At 41.1% G+C, this 9,687-nt stretch overlaps 1 protein-coding gene across 2 annotated transcripts; it reads right to left on the reverse strand.

The window, feature by feature from the left end:
* Nucleotides 1-940: 940 nt before the first annotated feature.
* Nucleotides 941-9,467, reverse strand: myb (v-myb avian myeloblastosis viral oncogene homolog). Of its 2 annotated transcripts, none has more exons than XM_030129324.1 (15): nucleotides 9,322-9,467; nucleotides 7,275-7,392; nucleotides 6,978-7,049; nucleotides 6,784-6,876; nucleotides 5,852-6,072; nucleotides 5,315-5,543; nucleotides 5,139-5,207; nucleotides 4,924-5,028; nucleotides 4,250-4,516; nucleotides 3,518-3,636; nucleotides 3,319-3,433; nucleotides 3,103-3,198; nucleotides 2,766-2,864; nucleotides 2,463-2,546; nucleotides 941-1,970 (listed from the first exon to the last, which is right to left on the reverse strand). In XM_030129324.1, the coding sequence occupies exons 1-15, from the start codon at nucleotides 9,441-9,443 to the stop codon at nucleotides 1,860-1,862; spliced, it is 1,920 nt and encodes a 639-aa protein (XP_029985184.1). In that variant the 5' UTR covers nucleotides 9,444-9,467; the 3' UTR covers nucleotides 941-1,859. The 2 variants fall into 2 exon arrangements, with proteins under 2 accessions (XP_029985184.1, XP_029985183.1); XM_030129323.1 differs by having other exon boundaries at nucleotides 941-1,973.
* Between the last annotated feature and the right edge of the window lie 220 nt (nucleotides 9,468-9,687).

Here is a 9,687-nt window from a genome sequence, read left to right on the forward strand (position 1 = left end):
TCACAGGTCATCAAACATTGCTGAACTTCTTGGATTTCTGTGCCAGGAGCTGCATAAAGTCATCCAACAACAGTGGAGGAGAGCCAAGACACATGAAAGCTGTCTGAAAATCAGGTTATTCCACCAAATACTGATGTCTGAACTTTTACCAAGGTCCAACATTAGTATTGTGTTGTTTAGAAATAAATATGAACTGGTTTTCTTTGCATTATTTGAGGTCTGAAAACACTGCATCTTTTTGTTAGTTTGACCATGAGTCATGTTCTGTAAATACATGCTCTAAATATCACTATTTTTATTTGGAATTTGGAAAGAATGTTATCGGTAGTTTAGGGAATTAAACAAAAATGTTCATTTTACTCAAACACATACCTATAAATGGTCAAATCAGAGAAAGTAATAATTTTGCAGTGGTCTCTTCTTTTTTTCCAGAGCTGTAATTCATTTACTCCTGGCAGATGAATGACTTCAGTGTGGCTTTACAATGCTGTTAACACTTTCACCTTTGTTATCATTAAACTGCTCTAACAAACTTATCATGACTTCAGTTTAATGTACCTGCTGCATTTAGTGAAATAATAACCAGAGCATCCTCATTCAAATAAATGAATAACACTGGACACATGGCTGTAATAAAAACAACACACTTTATTGACTAGGCAGTATAGAAAAGTAAAAAAAAAAACAAATAAAAACTTGGCATGTATAAATGCTTTTATAAAATATTTTTGCTCAAAAGCTAATATAAAAACAAGGCTTAATGCCCGTATGTATAAAAGGATTGTCTGCTAAGTGTTTGACATGGGCTACTGCAGTCGTACAAAACAAAATGCTGATTGTATATGCATTACAAAACATACAAAACGGTTCAAGACAAGACATGTTTAAATTCATGGGCTTTTGTAGCATTATATAAAATATCAGTGTTTAGTACTCTCTCTTTTTTAGACGTAAAACATATATTTCAAGTGCATCTTGGATTTACTCTTACTGGGTGAAGCTCACGGCTTGACAGAGTTGTAAATGTATCCATATACTGTCTATATATTTAGATTTTAACAAATATAGCATTTGTTCCTTGTACGTTACCCATAAGGATACTGTGAAGGCCAGACATAAATCAGACATTGAAATGAAAACTCATGTTACATGAAGAGTTGTGATGTGTGGTAATACTAAAAAGGCTAGCCCCTAAGAAAAACATCTCAGGATACAAGAACATACATAGCAGTTCTTATTCAGTAGGTTAAGTGTTTACATCAAGCACAGGCCAAACACTTGAAACTCTCAGTAGACCCATTCCAGCCTATTTGAAAAAAGGAAAAAGTAATAGTTCCATGATTGAAATACAGAGGTCAGTTTTAATCCATTAATATATGCCTTTGGATGTAGTATAATGCTAATAGGGCTTAAATACTTTACTTAAAACACTGATCCATTGGCCAATTGTAAAAAAAAAAAAAAAAAAACAACAACAAAGACATTAAAACAAAGGAATAAATTAATCAACTTGTTCTTTATATTAATATCAAAATTAAAAATTAAAAATACAGCCCAATGAAAATTATATAGCCACCGATTCCCATTTATAATACAACAATAATAATACAAAGACAGAACCAAAAGACCAAAAAAGATTTACATTTATAAAAAACCCAAAGCAAATTCTATATAAAAAATTTCCAAAACAAAAAAAAAATTATAGTCTTTGGTTGGTTGAAATCCAACAAGTGTAAGTGTAAAAACACCGGTGGCATTGAGCCTCTCCCATCTGTTGTACCACAACAAATATAAAACCTGTGGCGCTGTGGCTGCAGCGCGGGGCTTGTCGACGTTTCCAGATCAACATGTGTCTCTGTCTACATGACCAGTGTCCTCGTGGGGTAAGTGTTGATGTACTTGTGGCTCTGCTCTGAGGCTAATATGTGCTCCTCTGTTTTCCCACAGGTCACCTGCTCCCAGGAACTGAGCTGCTGGTGGTGAGAAAGCAGAGAACGATGAGTTTTTCTTTCCCATTATTATCCTATAGCATCAGCTTTGCTTAAAGGTAGAGTAGGAGATGATTTCCTGGAGCATTTTTTACTATATTGCTTAAAATCCCCTTCACAACCTGATTGCAACTAATTAATTAAATGCTCTAACACAAAAATAAAACATTTTTAGCCACCTGTGGAACAGACAGGACTGAAAAAACACCATCCAGTCATTTTAACCAGCCCATCGAAATGACTGAATGGTGATATGTCTACCAAATTCAACTGCCATTTGTCCCTCCCCCCTACCCCTCTGTGAGTACAATCTGGTACTCTGGAGGCGTGGCTTTGGGGGGAAGTCTGAAGAAAGGGGTTTGGACTTTTGAATTGCGTATTTTCAAAATGTAGCATGCTCGAATCGTTTTTCCAGGATCTCCTACCTTTACCTTTAATTTTAGTATTTAAGATGTACATTTGAAACATACACACCTGTAGTGGACTGTCTGTAGCCCTGTGAGGGAGGTTGTAGGTTTTGTGTCCATCTTCACTTAATAATGAGCTGGTAAGCATGTCCTGAAAGTGTGGAATAGGATAAAAAACATCAATAAGTGAAGCTATTTACATCAGTACTATTAGTAAATAACAGCACATGAAATACAATAGGTCAGGAATCATCTAAATATTCTAATGTTAGACTCTGAAGTACAGACTATTGGTTGAGGATATTCTCAAGGTTGTTCTCATTAGATCAAACAGGGAAACAGTGAAAGTAAATGTCGAGTGCGAGCTTACAGGTACTTCCTGTGGGGCGCCTGTAGGTGAAAAGAGCTGTGTGTGGAGATCTTGTCCTTCCCACTGCATACATGGGCTCCTCTCGCATGGGGACTCCACCTAGAAACCAAAACACATGTCAAGTACAGTTCATTATGGTCAACTGGAGTTCATTATGATGATGTTAAGTTCATACTTTGATCAAGAGTCACATACAGTAAATGAAGCCACATTCCCTAACACAAAGTGAAAGTGAATGTTTCTGTTCTCCTTTGCTTTTTACGTATTAAACTTTTTTTTCTTTGGATCTCTCACTTTTTTTTATATTTGTTTAATCACATTTTTTAGTGGAAAGTACCTCTTGTTTAATTTTCTTCAGAGGTGGCTGTTCAATGGTGCACTCCATAGGCTCCTGCTTAATGGACTCAACCATCTGTTGATCCAAAGGAGTGTTCTGGAAAACACACAAATCATCAAAATGAGTTACTATATGAAGTCACATAGCAAATAAAGTAGTGGTTAAAGTGATGCATGCAATAAAATTACAGATATTTTCGGATGTTCCAGTTCATACCAGTAGTTTGAGGGGTCCGTACTTTGCCTCCTGCATGGCCAGGGCTGACCTGAAAGGTGTTGGTGTACGTGGGGACGACTCAAGGATGGAGCGACGAATGTTTGGAGTCCTAAACCTGAGAGATGATACAGAGACAGTCATTATTAGACTGATCCTCATCACAAATCTGCATCACAGGTTAAGAGATAAAACCACTTACATCTCATTCTCTTTCTGGGGCCTAATCGAATGGTCGATCAGAGGCTTGGAGTCTACAGGTGAGCTCACTGGTAAACTGTCACTGTCCGAGTGCTCTGGGCTCATGGACTGGATGAGGAACTGTTAAAAAAAAAGGAGACCACTCAGTACAATGTTGCTTAACAGGTCATGTTTTAGTAATTTACCGGATCATCGCAGCACACTGGGTCAAAGACAGAGAGATGGCAAAGCAAGGAAAAAAAGAGTGATGACTGGTGGCTCAAAAAGACAAGCTAAAGATGAACTGATTTAAGGTCAAACAATAAGATGGGGAGAAAACAAGAGGGGAAAACATGAATGGTGGGTTTGCTGGTGTCATTGTTGATGCCAGGATGGTGATTGGATGGATTCTACTTCACACGCAGCTATTTTTTTAACTACCTGTGAGGGTGAAAAGGGGAGGTTTCTGACTGGTGAAGGGTTGGGAGTTGAGCAGATGAAACCAGCACATGCTCCGTGAGCAGTTCGAGCAATCTGATTGGGTAAGACCCTGTCTGTTTTGAGTACACTTCTATCCGAGAGCCCACTGGTTGCGGCCTCACCCACTGAGGAGAGGCTCTGGGAAAAGGGTGGGAAAATATGGGTCAAAGCCCACTACTGATAAGAATCTAGGTTGCTGTTTTCTAAACTATATTTCAGTCATTTCTGGGGTACGGTTAAGGTGTTTGTATCAATATGTGCATCAGATACTTACTGAATCAATGACAGACTCCATGAACTCTGGGATTTGGTTTGAGAATGTTGGACTGCTGTGATGACTGTTGCTGTTGTTGTTATTGTTGTTGTTTCGGCTGTTGTTGGCGAGGGCGCGTGTTGCGGAGGCACTTTCCTCAGGTAGGCAGCTCTGATCAAGAGGCAGGGCAGGGGCAGCCACGTGGTGATGAGGTAACGACATAGCCGCACCCTGTGAACTGTCGGTCATAGAGCTGTGGCTGGCCCAGCTTGGATAGGGCAAAGTCATCTGGAGAAGACAAGGATACAGACTGTGACGTCCAGCACAAAGGGTCAAAAGATTATGTACCAAACAAGGAGAAATGCATGGCCAGCAATAACAAAAGGGCTGTAAATTGTGACCAAATGAGAACTATTGAAGGAGAAAGGGAACCTTAATGTAAAACAAGCAGAAGGGTGACAGTAGTGTTGAGTAGAGGGTTGCACAAGGGGTTATGCACACGCACTCGAACAGAAATGGTAAGATAAGGTCCTATTTCATCACTTTTGCAGAAACAGACCCCCCAGATGTTTCCTCCTTGCACACATAAAACCACTGTCCTTAAACCAAGGTCAACAAACGTCCACATATGTCAAGCTGCCACAGTTTTAAGCTTCACTCAGCCCTGCAATGACACACACTCTAACACAACTCACTGGTAGTGATGGCTGGCCTCTCAGCTCGTTCTCTGTCGACATGAGCAGCAGTTCGATTTCTTTCACCCTCTGCTCCTTCTCAGGGTCCTCCTCATTATAGTGTCTCTGAGAGAAAGTAAGCAAATGACGCAGATATTAGCATTAGCAACAGTTTCTCTTAAAGTTAACCTCATTTTTAGTTGATTAATAACAGTGTTTACAGTTTCTCTTAGTACCTGTATAGCAGCGGTTCCATGCTGGGGAATGTTCATTATGTTTAAATGCAAGGCCATGGGGAAGGGCACCTGTAATCCACAAATCCAAATCAAATATATGAATTTCGTGCAGCTCTCAAATCAGTTTCATGTAAACATTTCTGATGTAGCATGCATGGATGTTTCCAGTAACTCACTCTGTGTGTGTCAGAGATGTAGCTGTAGTTGAGTGGAGACAGAGGAGGCAGCTGAGCATGATTGGGTGAATGGTGGGGGAAGCCCATGATGTGACTGGGGGTCTTGATGAAGCCATGGTTGATGGAGAGGGAGGAGTTGCTGGTCTTTGACGTGCTCTGAAGATAACCTTCCTGTTCCACCTTACGTCTCATGGTGGAGTTCCAGTGGTTCTTTATAGCATTGTCCGTCCTGTGTGACAAGAAAAACATGCATTTTAAAAACAATGTCACACCTACACTGCATAAACAGTACAAAAACATCATCCTTTGACTGGTAGCTTTATTTGTTTGAGCACACAGAGGTTAATACAGATTAATTTTTTTTCTGTACAGACCTCTGCACTCTCACTTATTTTCAGCACTTGCTCAGTGTTGTTCCCTCCATTTCAATCTCAACCGCAACATTGCACAGCTAACCAACAGGGCTTCAGTGATTCATCTAGCTTCTCTTTTCTATCTCTCTCTCCCTTCTCCTTTTTTTCTCCACGTTCTCCTCACCTGCCAGGGAGCAGCTTGGCGATTTCAGCCCAGCGGTTGCCCAGTTTCTCATGTGCCTGGTAGATGATTCGGTCCTCCTCTTCGGTCCAAGATGTCTTTTTCACCTCTGGGTTCAGGTGGTTGTGCCAGCGCTCACGGCACTGCTTGCCAATGCGCCCCTTCAGGTGCTTCGCGATGACAGACCAGCGCTTGGCTCCGTACTTCTGGACCAGCTCAATCACCTGGGGTGGATGTGTGTTTGTGTGTGCAGAGGAGAAAAAAAGAGGAAAGGCAAGAGGGCAGAGGGAACATGGTCAAAAAGGAACAGAAGTGTATAGTAGTGAAGGGCATTGGGAAAGAGGAAGGAAGGAGCAATAACAGGGAGGAGAGGGAGAAGTAGAGGAGCACAGAGTAACAAAGAAGAAGATAAACAGATGAAGAATAGATAGTGTATGACATAAAGAGAGACAAAAATAAAAGCTGTTAGCTTTCTAGAAAAATCTCAGAAACTCAGAAAGCCCTCTCTTAATAATTCCCCCCCACTCTCTTTTTCTCTTTCTTTATCTCTTAGAGGAGATTGGGAACACCTGCTGAAGTGCACTGAGGGAATTTCCAGAGGAACGTTAGCCACTCTGCTAATCATTATAGCAGCATCTGGGTGGAAATATAACTCCACTGAACATGCTCAATAAATACTTTATGGGTTGTAGGAGACTTAATCTGCTATGTTTGTGTAACAGAAACTTTTTGGGAAACTAAAAGTGTGCAATTGTTACCAATGAGTTGCTTCAGAGGAATTGATTTAATCACACAGGAACATAGAGTAATGTCTTTTTACCCTTGATGACACTGATTGCCTATTTCCTCTGAGTGTATAAATATATTACAAAAAAAAAGCTTCTTAAGATCAATCTTAAGGTCTATGTAAGGTTTTCTTGAGGTTGTTTTCTCACCCTCTGGTCTTCCTCTTTGGTCCATGGCCCTTTGATGAGTTCTGGGTTCAGCACCTTTTGCCACCTGTGCTGGCACTGCACATCTGTACGATTCTGGTAAAAGCAAAGCATGAGTTATCAATATTATGCTGTCCAAGATTCTATACATATAACGCACTTGTATCTTATGTTTGCATTTTTGTATCCAAACTTACGCTTAGTAAGCTTGCAATTAGTTTCCAATCTTCTGATCCATGAAGTTCAACAAGTTTCTTCAATTTCTCATCCTGGGAAAAAAAATGTGCTGCAGTTTGTCACACATTCAAGATACAGTTTCTTACTGGAAAAAAAACAATATCTTGCTGTGCAGGTGCATTATAATTAATGTGGTTACACGATAAAGAAAAAAAAAAAACTCCCAGGTTCTAAGGAAGTATTCTCTCCCAAGGCAATTCTCATGTCAGATACAAGCTGGTTTTGAATTGCTTGGGCAGGTGTGTGAATGTGCGCACCTCTTCTCGTGTCCAGCGTGTTTTCCCAAGGTGGCGTTTCCCTGCCTTGGCTAGAGATCCATCGTAATCATGTTCATACATCTCGGTCTCTTCCTCATCCTCCTCACTACTGTAAACACTGCAGGCAGAGGGAGATAGAAAAGTAGAAAGTCAAGAAAGGTTGAGGTGGTGCACAACATAATAGTGCAAGATAATAGAAAGGTAAATAATAGCAGTGCACTACCTTTTCCATTTTCAAACTACTCCCTAATCATATGAGTGCATAAAGAACTCTACCCATTCTTTAACTCATCAGGTGTTGACACAGACAGAACCAGTCATTCTTGAAGGTTTGGGTGCAGGCGTTTAGCCAAGACACCCACAAGGGGAGAAACAAGGAGAAAGAGAGAGAGAGAGAAATGAAAAGAGAGAGAAGAAGAGAAGAAGCAGAGCAAGTGGGAGGGAGGGGGATGGATGAACAGGTTCCAATGTTTTTGGTTTCCACAGATACTGGGATTGGCACATGTGATCATAATTTCATGACCCTGGCGTGTTCAGACCTGCACTGGCATTGTACAGTACAACCATGCGTGTGCACACAGAAATACACACACTTAGACGCTGAGTGGCAAACCAATCAGAAAGTAGAGCACGCACAACGTGGAGGACAGGTAGGGTACTTTGGTGTCAGGTGAACAGGAACCCCACTGAGGTGTCTGGGTTGATCAACTTTATGTACGCATATGTTCCTTATTTGCATCCATTTACCATATTTACAAAATCTACGCTTACTTACATACACTGTAAATTAAAATGAATATCTGAGTATTTTGTGTGACAGAGATTTCCGTTTTAAAATATCAAAAAAACTTGGACGATTTTGACAGCCACCAAAAATGACACCATATAAGACAGGGGGGAAAAAAACTTAACACAGAATATGGAGGTGCAAAACCGAGTGAACCCGTCATTCACAGCTAATGTTGAGAACGATGATTCAACTGTAAAGTGCTCCATAAAATAATGCATTGCAGATTGCTCACCGGGTTTGGTGGCGATCGCGCCTTTATCTTTTGCAAAAACTGAAGAAAACACCAATAACCCGAAACGAAACAACGACATCTTTACGCACAAAGTTCATGAAATGCTCTGAGTATGCTTTTCAGAGACATAAAGCTGGTAAAAAGTTGCATTAACTGGAGCGTCTTTAACCAGTCAAAGGCACCCAGAGGAGGCAGTGAAAGTGCAGTTTCCAAAATAACACAGTGGCCCCCGCTTTCAGAGATGCTGCGGCCACATTCAGGTTGTAAGCAGGTTAATAAAAGCGGTTTTATATGACCTTTATTCCATATTCAGTTCTAAAAGACCCAGTTCGCAAAGTAAACAAACGTGGAAGTGATTTGGTTAAAAACCGACACATACAGTGCGCATGAACGCAATAAAATATTACTATAATAGATTTAAAACAAACTTGTTGCAATAGATTTAATTCTCTGAAAACTTTTATAACAGTTACTGATAGATGGTGGTGCCCTTTAATGTATTCACTGTGGGTTTCTATTAAAACGCAATGTTCACGCACCGTCTTACGCACACCGTCCCTCACGCGTGTCCACTAACTAACATAATAGTAATGAATGTATAGCGTGCGTTTACGTATGATATAGAGATCCACACAGAGGCACAGACACAGGTGGAGACATGGACAGACACACAGACAGAGCACGAGCCCCCTTTCTCTCTCTCTCCTTCACCGCTGACAGCAGCGCGAGGAGCGCACATGCCAGATGACCACCACCTGTCATGGGCGCGCGACTCAGACACCCACACCACTACACGGCCTTAACGGTCAGTGTACAGACAGACAGAGGTCCACAAAAAGAAAAAATGTGGTTCAAACATGGAAATACTGAGTAGAAAAAAATATCAACAGCACACTATCAACAGTTTACGGTGTATCCAACAGAAATAGGACGTATAAAAAGAGAGGAAAAACAACACTATCACTGTCTACACCAGGAGCAGAAACAAGTGCTACAGTTGAGTGGAGCTGTACTTTTACACTCACCTGTTTCTCGGCCGCCGGGTCATGTTAATGTATGAAGAGCGGCTCCCGGGTTGCGCTGAGTGTGTACTTTCGTTTATGTGCGCTGGGTTTGTTCTCCCTACTAGAAGCAGGTTGACATTCATTTAAAACTACGGCAGCCCCGCCGCGGCTCCTCCCTCTGCTGAAGCGCATCCATCCCGGTCAATTTGGCGCTTCTGATCCGAACGCGTGCGCCACACTGCGCATGCCCACTGCATAGCAGACTTCAATTACAGTGGGAAAATTTATCATTGCAATCGAAACAGGTACACACGTCCAAGTGTCGATTGGAATCGCGGTTTCGAATTTAAAGTACTTCTATAGCTATTTTTCTGCTCTGATTCTTTT

Source organism: Sphaeramia orbicularis, chromosome 24 (genome assembly GCF_902148855.1).
Source record: "Sphaeramia orbicularis chromosome 24, fSphaOr1.1, whole genome shotgun sequence".
In the NCBI taxonomy this organism is placed as follows: domain Eukaryota; kingdom Metazoa; phylum Chordata; class Actinopteri; order Kurtiformes; family Apogonidae; genus Sphaeramia; species Sphaeramia orbicularis.